Below are 16463 nucleotides of genomic sequence, written 5' to 3' on the forward strand. Positions count from 1 at the left end.
TCTGTTAACCTTCAGAACAAAGAGAGGAATGAAAGTGTAACGTTTGGTGTGTGTAAGAGCTGCTGAAGAGGAGATTTCTGGATCAGTCTGAGAAAAAACTCATTTAGAGAAAACGTCCTTTAAAGTTTAGTTCAATTACAGACATTTAGAAGACACTACAGGTGAAGAGGGTTAAAACAACTTATATCACCATGAAACTTCACCAGTTCATTACTCACTTTAAGACCGTTATTATTTGTATTACAAGTTTTCTGAAATGTTATGTTTAAATATGCAAATGAGGCATTATCTATTCATCTATATATATATATCTAGAGATATATCTCTAGATATAGATGGTTGTTCCTCATCAACGCCCGTTAACCCCGATCACACATATAGAGCAGATGAAAATACACATTTGACTGACTTTAAAAAGACTTATTACATCATGTTCTGTAAATCATTCTCGAGGAGTTGTTGTTAAATTAGGTTGAGTAAAAAAACTATGTTGAATAATTATTCATCATGAAATTAACAACAAAACACGAACGGGACTTTGTCTTCAGTCATAAAGTACTTTCATACATATTTCTAGAGCTGATGATAATGTACCTGAATGCAACTTTGGTTTTTGAATAAATTCTGTTTCACATTCTACAAAATCACTGACATGTTTTGAGAAGATATTTTGGCTTGCCTCAAATTCCACACATTCGTTATCTCAGACGTTTGCTTGACATTCAATCACACAAACCCGTTTTTACAGTTTATTTTCATGTCTTTTATACAATTTCTTCTTGTATGCATTCTTTGCATCTCAAGTGGTTCTGAAGGATTCACATTTTGTCTGTTTTCTCCTGAATAAACCCAAAGTGTAAACTCACAAAGTCCTCACACGGCGTTGCAGAAACAACGCAGGACTGCGTCATCCACACAGCACAGCCTACATTATTCACAGCCTGTACAACACTTATTCTGTTACCGAGGGTCGTCTGTAAGGCGACACTCAGGGACAAACAGCGCGACTCATCAACTTCTCCTGTCTCCATAGCAACCAGGTGTGACGTAGTTCACCCACGCTACATGGGTGACACAGCCTTGGGCCGCTGTGTGGTGAAATATAAAAACACTTAACTGTATTAATTTAATACAACAAAAAAAAACAATAAAACATAGAAAAACAAAAAACAACTTCGATGGAATTTCCCTCCATCAGCACTTCGGCTTCAGCGTTGAGATTCTCTGGAGTTTTTGTCCTCACGTGATTAGTTAAACTACCACATCTCCTCGGTGGTCACTCTCATCAGGACCTCCACCTGAAGTGTAGCAGGACAGTAAAGTCACCTGTTTTCAGTGATGGATTGTGGGACTCGTGAGATCTTTACGACAGACTGTCCTCTGGTTTCTGATCTCATGACTGGATGCAGTTCTTCTTTTGATGCCGCTTTAGGCCTTTAGATCCTGTTAGGAACAAAAACAAAGGACGGATCAATAAGAAAATGGCTTTTAAAAGATATCAAAAGAGTCCTCAGTCACTTGTTTTTGTTGTTGGTATCTTAGACAATGGAACCGATCTCTTATCGGATACTATTATTTTATTTTATTATACAATTCAGTACATCTATATCCATGTTTTTATTCCTAAAAATTCCTTATTCCTTTTAATTAAAGTTAAAACAAACAATGTTTTAGTCAAGCCAAGTGTTGCCTTGCACATAAAAGAACGTCTCTTCCACACAGTGAGGCCCACAACATATCGGTTAAACACTGGTATCGGATTGGTACTCGGTATCAGAAAATGAATTGCTTAATATTTTCATTGTGGGAAAATATTTTGTCAAACAAAAATGACACGTTTTAGCTGCTGAAATGTAAATATTTATCTGTTTCATAACACTTTACAATACATATTTTTGGATTTTGAAGACTTTGTAACATGCATTTTTCACTGACATTTTATAGACCAAATAATGAATCAATAAACTAATCAGCAGATTAATTGCTAATAAAAGTGATTATTAGCTGTGATTCGGACCATAAAACTAACAGTAAAACAATAGACTCCGAGGACGTACCGTCTTCGGCTCCGAGGTTGATGGTCTGCAGAGACATGCTTCTCTGGAGGAGCTTTGAGGGCTTCTTGGTTTTGGATTTCGCTGGACTTGGTACCTCACGGATCTCAAACGAGTCCACCACCTCATTTACTGCGACGCCATTGGTCTCCGACACCTTATAGACAGGGGCGGGGCTCTGAGGAGTGACCACGCCTTCTACTAAAGTCTCCGTGGCTCCTCTAGATTTCAAGAAGTGCCTGAAAGAACTGCGTTGTTTCTTTGCTCCGAAGAGCAGGTTCATCTTAGAGCCCGCCTTTCCATCACCATCCTCGTCCTCTGCAAGCGGACCAGGACTCTGTGGGGGGACCTGGTCCACCTTGCCCCTGCTGTCCCTGCTGGCATGAAGGAGGTTGTTCTGCAGTCCGCTCCTTGCGCTCAGCCCGCCGACCAGCGAGTCGCACGGGGTCGACAGGTCTTGCAGGGAACCTGTGAGACCCTTGTTGTTCCCGAAAACTAAAGAGTACTTAGGATTGTGGTATTTATGTGCAGGTACTTGTCTGGAGTCCCCGACAGATACTTGAAAGCGAGACGTGGTGACGGGCAGAGGCTGGATTTTCTCCACCTTCGGCTTCCTGATGAGCGTAGCGATTGGCGGCTTGGTGATGTTGAAGTCGCTGTAGAGGTCCACCTCATCGGACACAGCGTACAACTCCCTGAAGTCATTGTCGAATGAGTCCACGATCTGTCCCGACATCACGGTGATCGTGTTCCTGTCCATCCGAGAGGAGCTCCAGGTGAAGCTGGAGAAGAGATGGTGTAAAAGTTAGAGAAAGAGTTCGACATTTTTGGGAAATATGCTTATTCACTTTCTTTCTAAATTAGATGAGAAGATTGACACATCGCAAATATGAGGCAACTCCCAGCCAGTTAGCAGAACTGGTAAATGCACCAGAATAATTGTACAAACTATTTTAAACTGCTAGATTTAACCCAGTGAGCAAAATAAACCCCAAACGGGAACAAACTCATGAGTTTGTTCCCGTTTGTAAAAGCTTTCACATTTTTGACCTAAAAGTCACAGAGAACCAAATTTCTTTACGTAAACGTCCAGTCATAATGAGGTATCACAGTCATTAATTAATTATCATGACATGCTCATTTCACTCGGCACAAATCGGTTGCTCCAGTTTTGATTTGAATTAATTAATGTGTTCATCAACTTCACTAAAAAAAGGGCTTCATCACTGATGTGGTCACGAGAATGGTTTACCAGCGCTGGCTCATAAAACACTCACGACGAGTGGAAAGATGCGTCATCTGTACTCAAACACAGGCTTCTGTACACAAGAGCTTAACTCTTCATGTTGGACCCATAACATTTAAATCAGCTGATTGGGGTTAGGTGTTCGTCAGCGTCAAGTGAGGAAGGGTTTTTCAGAGATTTTGTTATTGAATATCAGCTTAGCATCATGAAGGTTCTTTATATATTCTATTAAATAAAACAAACAATTCTGTTATCAGCTCTATATTTCAAATTTTAAATATATATGTGTATATGCTTAAAATAGACTAAACTTGTGTTGCTCTACAATCGCAGCACTCACAATCAAGGTTTGATCTTTATGATCATAAACGTGTTACGTAATCAACATCATCAAAGCTTCTGTAGGAAATTGTCAAAGTCCAGAACACTAATACCAATATCACAATACGAGATGTGTCTTTCCGAATCCGACAGTCAAACAATCATTTCCCGTAGTACTCGACCAGTGTTTCTGTCACACTCTGAATGCCTTTCAGAGAAAAGAGTGTCCAAAAGTTTTTACCTTTACCGCCATATTTGACCGATTATTGTCCCACTGTTCTCTATATGGCGACTGGATATTCACCTCACCTCTGAATGTAGCCGTCCGGACCCGCTATAAACAATGTGTAGCACAACACCTCCAACAAACTAGTCTGTTTTGGGCATTCTGAGCATTAAATACTGATTTTATGGCTGTATTACAGTAAAGATGATCTAAAGGATTTATCTATATTTCATCATACTGACTTTACACAACCACAAATATTCCAATATTGATCCCCATAAAATTATCATATTTATTCATATTAATCAGGTATTTGTTTTAATAGATTGCAGTATTTGATGTTGTCACCCAACACTATTCAAACATGAGAGCAGGGATCATCATAATATTTATACATTTCTTTTTTATGATCATATGTTTATTGTCTTTTACGCACAAGGTGACAAAATACCAAACAATCACTGAATTGTTATGTCTTTGCAGTTTTTATACACAACTCAGATGAAACGGTGTGTATAAAAGCACGATTATTGTCCAACAACCATCAATTTACAAAAACGTACAAAGTGCCCGGTGGATTCTCCGTGTGGGACACTGGGACACTTTTACAAATGTTTATATTGTGATATTTGATGTTTAGCGGTGTGAGAACATCTGTCTCTCCACACATTGGATGGGAGTGTAAGGGTTAACACTGAACCCGGTTAATTAGTTCAATAAGCACTCAGGTGACACACAGAAAGCTTTCTGCCTCTTTGTAATAACCTCACACAGGTTTTACACGTCGGCCTCAGTCAGTAATCAGAACAGACAACAAGTTGATCCACAACAATAGATGAACCCGCAGGAACAACTGTAGATAAGAAGAATGCTGCTGAAAGCATTCCAGTGATTCCACAACTTAATATGCTTCAGAAGGTCTTTAAGGAGTCATTCGTGTGCTGCTCGGAGTGCTTTTTCTATTGTGTTGCAGCTTTTAGAGAAACTTGTTTTTATATTAAAGCCTCGAAACATTTGGATCTGAGAGTGGAAAACAGTCATCATCGGTTTTAGAATCACATAAACAAAGGAACAAGTAATAAATTGAAGGTGCAAAGTGGAAATAAATGTAATAAAATGGAGCAATGCACAATCTTTTGAACAATAGAGTGATGCAGGGATTCTTCCATTTAATTCGGATTATTGCAGAAAATAAGATCTGTGAACTTGGACAGCGACTGAGAAATTTCCAAACAACTACTTCTCTATTCGACAACCTAAAAAGAAAGAACAAAATGTTGATGAACCTGATGAACCATGCTGATGATATGATGACATCACCCGTTGGACAGGTCTGGTTTATTCAGAAATGCCATCACTGCTTCAGAAACGTTCTCTGGCTTCGTCCGTACAAATCTGTTCACGAGACCCATGAAAGTGCTCATGTTTCTACGCTTGTATGTATTTGAGAAATCAAAATGAAATATTATAAAACAATCTTTTAGATTTAAACACCTACAGTAAAATAACAGCTGGGCTAACTATCTAGAATATCCTGTGATTTGTTGTATTGTTATGAAATACTATATATACCAGATTATACTATATTCTACTTAGTTTAACCATCTCATTGGCTCTTTAAAAGTTACACTGGATAAACAGTGTAATATGTTCAGTTCTGGTGTTAAATCCTGACTGCACAGTCTCAGCTGTGAACAGCAGCAGAAGGTTTCTGGATGTTCATGCTCACCTGTAAGACCCAAACATGACTTTCTCTCCGTCCACCAGCATGTACTTGGAGCACAGGGAGCCGGGCAGCTTTCCAAACGACAGGGCCAGCCCCGAACCTCTCACCATCCGCACACGGAGATTCTGTAAAGAAACACCCGCTTGATTACACAAGTCAGGTAGCTTAGCATCACACGGGTGAGCCTGAGTACACTCACTCAGCCACAGCTATCAAACTTCCCCCTGTTGCATCGTGCATGACTGATCAGAGGATGAGCCAAGTCAAACTGTGCCGTCATACCTTAGAACATAAGGACAAATTTCTAAAGAAATAAAAGGGCAAAACTCAAATCCTTTAGCTACATATGTTTACTTAAAGGGAAGAGAAAAAGAAACAGAACAAAAAGGAGAGGTAAATACAGAGTGGACACACTGGGAGGAGGCTTTTCCTCCGCCAGCATCGAGTTACAGCCGTTGGATTTGTTCTCAGAGTCTATGAATGTTCATTTGTAAGAAGTAAGAGTAACAGAGCCCAGTGCTCTGAAAAGGCCTTTCACTGCCTTATCAGCTGACACCACCATAACCAGGTACCCCAGTGCTCCAGTTAAACCAGGCTGGAGCTACACAACTCAGATAAGGCCGGGTATCGTGTCCCTGTGGAGATAGGGTGACAGTGTGACTCAGTGAACTGCTGTTCGCTCTGAATCCTGATCAGCTCTCACTCTCATTTCTCAGGTTCTGCAACACATAGAACTGCATTAAATATTAATTTATAAAAGTAAGATGATTAATCTATTTTTAACCCGTATATACAGAGGTGGGGCGAAAGCATCAATATATCTGTTCATATTCCAGGTAGTCCTCAAAAATCTCAAGTCTGCTACCCACCATTTAAACGTTTTATTCATCTCTTATACTTTCCCCTCCATTGTGTTGCAGTGAAGGCAGAGGTAGAAGTACCAATAAACCTGAAACTATCCGCATGATACAACGAGGGACAGGAGGGAAAAGTCATTTGTTTAGATTTTTGTGGTTTGAATGCACTGACCCTTAAAAAGACCAGAATACAGCGGCTACTATACGTCAAAATTGTTTATTACTTGTTAGGAGTTTCCTGAAGAGCGCGACATATAATACCTGATGCTTTTTAATCCATGATAATTATTGCAAAGGAGGTAGATCAGTGACCCACTGAGGTGTTTTCGTTCAAACTTTCCATGTTGATTTGCTTGTATATTTGTATTAGCGAGCCTCGACCAGTCTGTTACGCACTGTAACAGTCTCCAGTGTTTGCTGAGCTCACCCGCAGATGCACCGCATTAATCTGCAGCCGAGTGCACATATCCAGGAAGTGGGGCACGCCCCTGGCCTCCAGCAAAGCATAGACAGCCACCCCGCGCCGTGACGTGGCATCCAGCAGGTCCTGGAGGATCTGCAGATCTGTCAGGAGATCCATGACTATGGCCACTACCTGGGGAACACAGAAGAGGGGGGTTCAAGTGCAGCCAAGCAGAGGGACAGCAGCAGTGGTGCAATATAACTCAGGACATTTACATATTTAATATACTTGAACTTTACATGAGTATTTCCATTGCATGCTTCTTTAGAATTCTACTCACTAGGATTCAGAGGGGAGGTATTGGACTCTTCTTTTTTTTTTTTTTTACAGCTGTAGCTACTTTATAGATTAGGATTTTACATCCACAATATATAATGAGCTTGTAAAATAAATTAAAATTAAACCAGTGGTTCACAGACCTTTTTGTCAGACATACCACCACAGCCCCATCAGATGAAGTACCCCTTTCACAATGTCAACCATCATGTCAACCATTTAAACTCTTGGCTATTAATGACAACTATTAACCAGCATTCAGCTACACTTCTCAACATTATCCTTTCAGCTAACAATTTTAACTGTTTCACTTTTTAGCTAACTGTTTATCCATTACTTTTTGGTATTTCTTTTAGCTAACGTTTCAATTGTTTAGCCATTATCTTTTGCTGAATATTTCTATTAGATCGTGGTTTCAACTGTTTATTCGTTACTTTATGCAAAACATTTCTTTTAGCGAATGGTTTTAACTGCTAACTATTTATTTTAGCTAACGATTTCAACTGTTTAGCCATAACTTTTAGCAAACAATTTCACCTGTATCACTTTCAGCTAACAGTTTCAACTGTTCCCATTAGCGCACTAGTTCAACTATCCACTACTTTCATCAGACTATACTGTTCTTCCATAACCTTTAGCTACACTCACGGGACATTTTTCTTTGATGGCATTTTGCCAATAAAACCTACTTCAACTTAACCTTGGAGTTATTTTTTATTTCCGGATTGCTACTTTTAATTTAAGTAAATTATCTAAATTATCTTCACCGAGACTCAACATATTTGTCCTGCTAGCTAGCACATGATTCTCAGAGTCTATTTCCTCTTATCCATATAGTTTAACTGTGAAACATCCCCAACTGGACAGTTTGGTAAAGATGTGCGTGTGTGTGTGCACGTCACTGATGTCATCTGATGATTTCTGGGTATTTGATCATTTACCGCCTGCTGCAGCATTAGGAATCATGAACATCTTTCACCACCCCCACTGTCGATAAAACCCAACTGCACAAAGACACTTCTTTATAATTTGTGTTGTAATACAAACGTCATGTACAATTTACTGAGGGAGTAACAGTTGATGCGTCTGTGGAACTTGTTTTACAGGTAATTAAAAGGTTACCGGTACTCAAGACAGATTAGACACAGCGCAGCAACCGCCAGGATTACAATGCACTGCTAATCATTACAACAGTACTGTCTGGGCTCAAGACCACAATCAGTCTACTTTACTCACAACAAATGCACTTTCCGTTTTTGTATTTTCAGTGCATCTTTAATACTGTATACTTTAATAAACAAACATGACGACTATTGCAGTGAAGCCTTTTACAGCCACACTGTGTTTTTATGTCCTTGAGTGCAATTTAAAGTTAATCACGTGGGGCTTTTTCCATTTCCTTATTATGGCTCTCGTCTACATGTTTGGACCTGATCCAACAGCCTCCAAACAAGTTTTACTGGCAGACAGCTTTACATGAGACAGCAGCTCAGTCAAATATGCAAAGGCTTGTTATCAAAAGTAAACCATGCGTGAGTCTAAAGTAAGTACATGTCAACAAATACTCATCTTAACTGGTTAATAGGTTGTGTATTGAGAAAAACATTAGTTGGTTGTCCTCTGACTTTTCCTCTAGCGCCACCATGAGATTGAAATTTGTGGTTTTGAGTGACATGTCCCGACAACTATTAGATTGCCATGAACTTTGGTACATACAGTTACGCTCCCCTCAGGTTAAATTGTAATCACTTTGGTGAAGGGAATAGTTAAACATTAAGTTAAGGGGCCAGTATCTCTAAAAAGTGAACATTTCAACAATTTTAACTGTTTGACTTTCAGCTAACGATATCAACCGTTTCATTTTTAACCACTTATTTTTGCGAAGAATTTCAACGGTTTCACTTTTAGCTAACCGTTTATCGGTTACTTCTTGCGAACTACTTTTTTAGCTAACGGTTTCAACCTTTTATCCATTAATTTTAGCTAATGATTTCTATTGTTTAAGTTTGTGTTTTCATGTCCTTGAGGGCAATTTACAGTTAATTATGTGATGTCCTTATTACGTCTACATCATCTACATGTTTGGACTTGATTCAAAAGCCTCCAAACAAGTTTTACTGGCAGACAGCTTTGCGTGTGACAGCAGCTCAGACAAATTTTAATCGGCACCAATTATGAAAAGCAAACCAATGCGTGAGTCTAAGTTAAGTACTTGCCAACAAATACTCATCTTAACTAGTTATTAGGTTGTGAATTTAGAAAAAACATTTGTCCATAGAAGGAGACAGTTACGTATTTCAGTGTTAATCCATTTGTTTAGCTGTGGGTCCACCACTTTGGTCTAGACCAGACCTGAGCATTGTGCGGCCCCCAGGCCATACCCGACCTTTGGCTGTTGCCGACCGGCCCGTGGGATGTCAATGCTGCATGGCTTTTATTTTGAAGGCAACTGTTGCTGTTTTGTTCTCAATTTACGTACGTTAGAAGTGAAAATGAGGTAACTGGACTACAAACAATAGTAATAAAAATACTAATTTTGCAGAAACATGATCCCTGTCAGTGTTTTGATATTATATATGGATATTACAAATGTATATTTTTGGGATCATTATTCCTGCTGCAGATGTTTACGGCGGAGCTCATTCGAACTCCTTTATACACTGTTGTTCAGTTTGGGTAGTTAAGAAGGCTTTGAAAAGTAATGTGCAAAGTAACTAGTAACTAAAGCTGCCAGACAAATAGTGGAATAAAAAGTACAATATTCCCCTCTGAGATGTAGTGGAGTGGAAGTACAAAGTTGAAAAAAATGGAAACACTCAAGTAAAGTACCTTCAATTTGTACATAAGTACAGTACTTAAGCAAATATACTTAGTTATATTCCACCACTGATCATAATATTTACTCTTACCACTCACAGCTTATTAAAACCATACAATTTACTACTTTTCATAATGAGGTGGAATAATATTGAGCAGGATTGAGTTCAGTCTATTGGTCCGGCCCTCCACAACAGTCCCTGTTTCTTATGTGGCCCCTTGGGAAAAATGATTGCCCACCCCTGGCCTAGACTGAAATATCTCAACAACAATTTGATGGATCTCCATTAGGTTTTGTACAGACAAACATGATCCCCAGAGGATGAACCCCAATGAGTTTGGTGATACTCTGACTTTTCCTCTAGCGCCACCATGAGATTGATTTTTGTGGTTTTGAGTGATATGATCATGAACTTTGGAACATATACTGTATTTATGTTCCCCTCAGGTTAAATTTTAATCACTTTGGTGAAGGAAATAGTTAAGTATTTTGGGAACAACAATCGTCACTTTCTTGGCCAGAGTTAAGGGGCCAGTATCTCTAAAAAGTCAACTTTTATTGAGTTGAGAAAACAGCTCTTTTCAGCTTTGTGACGAAGCATTTTCCAGCTGATCAAAGAGGCTTTTTAAATAGTTTATTTTGCTTAAGAAGTAGGAGAATTTTCTCAAGACACAGAGGGACACTTCATCCTCAGTTTATCTCAAACATTCAAAATAAACACTCTCTGAGATGAAGTGGAATAGAAATATAAAGTTGCACAAAATGGTACATCCAGTTTGTACTGAAGTACAACGCTGAGTGCCTTATTCCACATGGTTTCAGAGAAATAAAGACTACATTAAAAAGAAGATTATTGCAACCGACTGGCAAAACGTTTCATTCGTTTTTCAAATATAAGACAGTAAAGGCCTTTAGACACCTGGGTGTGACACATTAACAACACAAAAAATGTGAAACACTTGCCAGCAAATACTAAATGTCATGTGTTTGTATTGTTAAAAGGTAAGAACAGAAGGTGTGGATGTGGTCTGTGCTGCCTTTGTAAGATTGAAAGCAGTAAAAAAAGTTCCTCTGTGCCGTTTCATAATAGAACTGCAATTCAATCCTTTCCGCACAACTTGATTGATTGATGCCTCCATTCCCAGTGCGAAAGCTCAACCTCCTTCAGAGAAAGATTTTGTCATTTTTGGACCACGTAATATGACAAAAACAGTTCCAAGAAATTCTTGACATGTGAATTAATACTTAATACTTAATGCAGATATAAATTACTTGTCAATATAGACATGATATACTCTTGAATGTAGTTGAACAAGAAGCATCACAATGATACACGTTTCGTGTTTATACACCTGGACTAACCATTTCTGTTTGCAACCCACAGCTTATTGTGACATAAATTACACAGCTGTGCTTCATTTATTGATTTGAGATTCAACAAAAAATATGCAGTAGCCTTTTACTGCTTCTAGAAGTGAGTGTGTGACTTTCTGTATGTCTAAAGAAGCAGGATACTGAAATTCACAAGTACTCTGTGTAGTATTTGGCAGGCTCTCAGGAGTAGATGATTTACTTCACCTCAAGGAGAGCAATCTTAGCATGTCGTCATTGAGCTTTCATGGCCCTGAGCAGGCTAATGTAAACTGAATAATGGAGATTAATTCATGTTAAAGTAAATCAGATTATTCACTAATAACAGCTCCAACTAACCGCTCCCTTAACCCGTCAAACTGTCTTGCCCGGATAAGTTTATCCTCAATCAGAGGGAGCTGTGGGAATCTCTGAGTGGGTGAGGGAGAAATAAGGAAGTACTGAACCAACTTTATCTTTCTGCTGCAAGTCCTGATGTGAAGTTGACATTTAGAGCTGCTTGGCCTTTTCTCCATCTGCACCACTTATGACTCAGCTTGTTTAAACTTGTACATGACTCTCCCATTGATGTACATGTTCTTATTGATGCTGTGGGCGTGCCGTTAACCTTTCCCTGTCTTTGTGTCTTACTGGAAAATTCTGAGCCTGTAAAATTAGATTTTGTGTCATCCGGTTTTATAGTTGTTCTGTATATAATTTGGTGATGCAATTACTGCAACTGAAATTAGTTGTGTAATAATGCTACATTTTCAGGTTTTGGAGGGAAGGTGGCTGGGGATATTTCTGCACTGTCTACCGATATACAGTATCTACCTGAATGTACTGCATTTTACTGTAGAGTAGATGTACTTAGCAGTTAAAGAGACACTTCAGAATCTCAATTTGGTTTTGGAACCAAGTGTAGTGATGACATTTTGTATGTTTACTACCATTTTTCTAATATTAACCCTAAAATTAACGGAACGATTCAAAGTCAGTTCCGTCAGTTGGAGACAGAGTTTTTCCAACAACTCATAAAGTTTTATTGTTAGCTTAAAGTGACACTAGTTTGCTACAACTGATCAAATCTGTTTAGCGACAGTTGCAACTTAAGCCAAAAAAGTTTACAGCTGTCTGAGAGTCAGCTTTAAAAATCCAACAGACTCTTTTTAATTTATCAGCAACAGTTGACATTTCAGCCGACAGAATCCACGGCCGTCAGTTAGAAATTAAGATGAGTCAGCTGGAAAAATGAAGTAGTCAGTGAAAAACTGAAGCTAATGTTTGCTTAATTAGCTAGTTAGCAATAGTTGTTATTTTAGCTTACAAAATCCACGGCCATGGATTAGAAATTGGGATGAGTCAGCTGGAAAAATGGCATAGTCAGTGGGAGACGTGTTTTCAACCAGCTCATGAAGCTAACGTTTATCTATTTAGCTAGTTAGCTAACAATAAAACTGCTTAAAATTGTCATTTTGGCCGACAACAGTTAATGAGTTAGCTGGAAAAATTAAAAGTCAGTGAAAGACGGTGTTTATTTATAAGCTAACAATAGGTTAATCAGCCAGTCGATTAACTCTACCAGCAACATTCAGTTTCAGATGGTAAAATAGTCTGATTCAGCGGCTATGAATTAAAACCCTGCTTTTGTTTACGTCTCTGCCAAGACCCATTGTTTATAAAATGCCAAAGAATTTTGACATGTGTAATCCACATAAGTGTGAGAGCACAACTAACTGACTACAGGAATCTAGTTTACTTTTCCATTCAATTTAAGGATGTAAAGGATTATAAACCAAGGTAGATATATCAAATGTATGTTTTATGTTACACAGAGCTGAATGCAGGTCGGCCAACGGCATGCATGAGCACACGAAGTGCTGCTGTGCAATAAAGGAGGAGACAATGATCATTTAATTTTTTATTTTTTCCTAACTGTCATAAATGGGTTTGACTAAACATGTTGAAACCTGTCTGAAGCTTGTCAGACACAATTGGAAGTGGAGTAGTAAAGTCCCTGCAGACAGGTATCTGGGTTTAAATCAATAATATACATAAAAACAAAGAATATCTGTCCTGTATACATATATCACTAACCGGCAAATATATGCAGAACTGTGTTCAACTGTTGTGAATTACAGCAATCAAAATGCTTCACAAATGTTAAAGCAATAGTTCAACATTTTTGGAGAAACAAAGAGATGAGAGGACCAATATCACACTCATGTCTGTCCGTTAAATATAAGACTACAGGCAACAGCCGTTAGCTTAGCTTAGCATAAAGACAGTTTAAAGACCCTTTGTCTTTCTTTTAATGATAAAAAACTATTAACAATACATTTAAACAAACACATTCATTCTTGACTCAACAAAAAAATATTAATAGTCCTTTAATTATCTATATTTTACTCAATATTTTGACTTCTTATCAATAATAACTGTCAATGGTTTAGTTATGATTAAATGCACATTAACCATGCTTTAAACCTCTCACTGTCATCTATTACAGGCCGTCTCCTGTACTCACAAAGACAGGGAACACGAGGAGTGACAGTAATTAATCTCATCCTGTTTCACCTTTAGGTCACATGATCACCTGTAGCCAATCATTTTGAATATTTCAGAAGCATTGTTCTGCAGTCAGGGACATGATGTACACACTGATACGCTTTACTGCATGGTCGGTTATTTTCATGCGATACTAAAATGAGTTTTACTTTTTCTTTTTCTTAGGCCGAGGGTAACATGAGGACTTCAGGTTCAACATTGTGTTCTTTGTGACACATAAACACTGGCTTTGGGATTTATTGGACCCAACTGTTCCAACTCTGCCTGCGTCATTCTTTGCAGACGCACACCTTTTCTGGCTGAAGTAAAAAGGTTTAAACCTACATTGTGCTGTAAGACTTTGATAGTCAACTGTTTTGCTCTTTGATTCCTTATGCAAGTCATGTTTCACAAAATCAAAAAAAATCCTAAATCATATAGCTTTTCAAATGTGATATTTGTTGCTTAATCTGCATTTTTAAATTTGTGAATTTAATTTCTTTTAGTTTGAGACAAAATAAGATATTTAAAGATGTCACCTTTGACTTCGGAAAACTGGAAAGATATTTTATACATAGATTGATTCATTCAGACAATAACAGATCAATTAGAATATATAAGTTGTTTTTTATGAAGGTTTGACAAAGTTATGCTGATTTTACGTCATGTAATATAAGATATTTTTTTATATTATTTAAAAAAGTGTGTAAAAACACATGGGAGAAAATAATTTAACTAAAACTTTAAAAAAACGAATGCTCAAAAATAGCATTCCTTGATTTATAAATGATAATATTACTGATACAAATGTATTTGTACTAACAGGTTGATGAATATAGAAGATTACTTTAATTTGATGAACACTTGTTGGACTGTGAATGGAATATACATGTTTGTTTATTTTTTCCATGTGTGGTCCATCACTTTTCTATTTACATTAGAATAAAAGGTCATTAATATAATAATATAACTTACCTTGTTTGCCTCCTGTATGAGCCTCCTTACCACCTCCTTGATGTGCGGCCCGGGCTCTTTGGGTGGATGGGAGAACACAGACACCCGGGTCACCCCCTTGTAGGCGCTGCTGCCGGGCCAGCCGATGTCCAGAGACGGGACCTCGGTGTCGGACATCTGGGGCCAGTAGGTGGAGTGGACCCCTGAGTCCGCGCTGGAGGTCTCCTTGGACTTCTCGTGGTCTGCGGACTCGGACTCACTGTCCGTGTCGTACTCCTGAAACGTTTTCCGGATGAATCCGATCTCCCTGGACGAGAGGAAGTCCTTGGCGTTGTCCTCCTTGAGGCGCATCTTGAAGGCGCCATCCCCGTTCTTCAAGAGCTGCTCCAGAGCCGCGCGCTGCTCCTCGCTGTAGTAGAACTCCGGTTTGGTCTCCGGGATCTTCTCGTTCACGTGCTCCTCATCCATGCACATCACCTGAGACTTCGCCATGGCAGCTTCTAGTTCCGCCGGCCGACGGTCGCTGCTGGTCGGCTGTTCTCCAACGCTGTGCGGACAGGTATGGCAGGTACTCAGGTGAGTCTCTCAGGTAAGAAGCAGGAGGCGGGACCAACTAATTGTTTGTTTTGCAACGCGCCACCGCAAACTTCCTGTTGTAAAACTTTCAGAATAAAATAAACATTTGGTGTTAAAAGTTGTTTTGTATGTATGTTATATACTTTTCTTTTTGAGGGTAACATTAGTGTGTAACCTGTATAAATGAAAATAAATGATTGAAAGAAAGAAAGAAAGACATGTTTTGTGAGTCTCACCTGGTTGAACTCATTAACATTCAAATATACACCATCTTTATATTGGTGACATAATATTCTTTAACACTATTGTTTCAACTAGTCACTCAGGTTGACATGTTGGAAAACACTAATGACCAAACCGAACATTTACAGTAACTTAACCAAAGTACCCAACTGTACTTTTCAAGGTGGACTACTTGCACTTGTACTATTCCATATTATGCTACTTAATACATTTATCTAAAACATATGTTTTTCAGATCAAGATTTTACATTAAAAGCTCGCAAAGTACAACACAGTTTAGGATTAAATAAATAGTGGCTCCCAACATTTTTGACTTTTGACTCTTTACAAGAAAATCAATGTGTCGTTGTGTCTCCTCGACATGTTTCAGTTGTTTTCTGTTCCACCAAAGAGACATAAACTCCTCACATGGGTTAATTTAAGTAACCGTTTGAGTCCCAAATGGTTAAAATGATCCCATGTTTCACAAAAAAAGCAAGGATTAGAATAAAAATCAGAACTTTGTTTCTTCTTCTCTCTCACATTAATCACCTCACAACCCCTCAAATGTATCTGGTGACCCTTTGGAGGGGCCCGACCCATAGGTTGAAAACCATTGGACTAAACAAACTGTATATTAAAACTAGCTCCACTTACAACAGTAACATGTTGCTCTAACATTGATAAAAACCTAATATCATATAATAATATATCAGTCACTGGAGACATTTTACTGCAGAATGAGTACTTATACTTTTGATGCTAGTTGCTAATACTTGTAGGAAGGAGTTTAAATACATTACTTTTACTGGTAATGTGAACATTAA

At 38.4% G+C, this 16463-nt stretch overlaps 1 protein-coding gene across 1 annotated transcript; it reads right to left on the minus strand.

Annotated features, from left to right (window-relative positions):
- Positions 1 to 736: 736 nt before the first annotated feature.
- Positions 737 to 15385, minus strand: fam83fa (family with sequence similarity 83 member Fa). Its single transcript, XM_079177988.1, has 5 exons — positions 14860 to 15385; positions 6858 to 7025; positions 5577 to 5698; positions 2058 to 2836; positions 737 to 1443 (listed from the first exon to the last, which is right to left on the minus strand). Exons 1-5 carry the CDS (start codon positions 15328 to 15330, stop codon positions 1394 to 1396), a joined length of 1590 nt encoding a protein of 529 aa, XP_079034114.1. The 5' UTR covers positions 15331 to 15385; the 3' UTR covers positions 737 to 1393.
- Positions 15386 to 16463: the final 1078 nt, after the last annotated feature.

Source organism: Pholis gunnellus, assembly GCF_910591455.1.
Source record: "Pholis gunnellus genome assembly, chromosome: 17".
Taxonomy (NCBI): domain Eukaryota; kingdom Metazoa; phylum Chordata; class Actinopteri; order Perciformes; family Pholidae; genus Pholis; species Pholis gunnellus.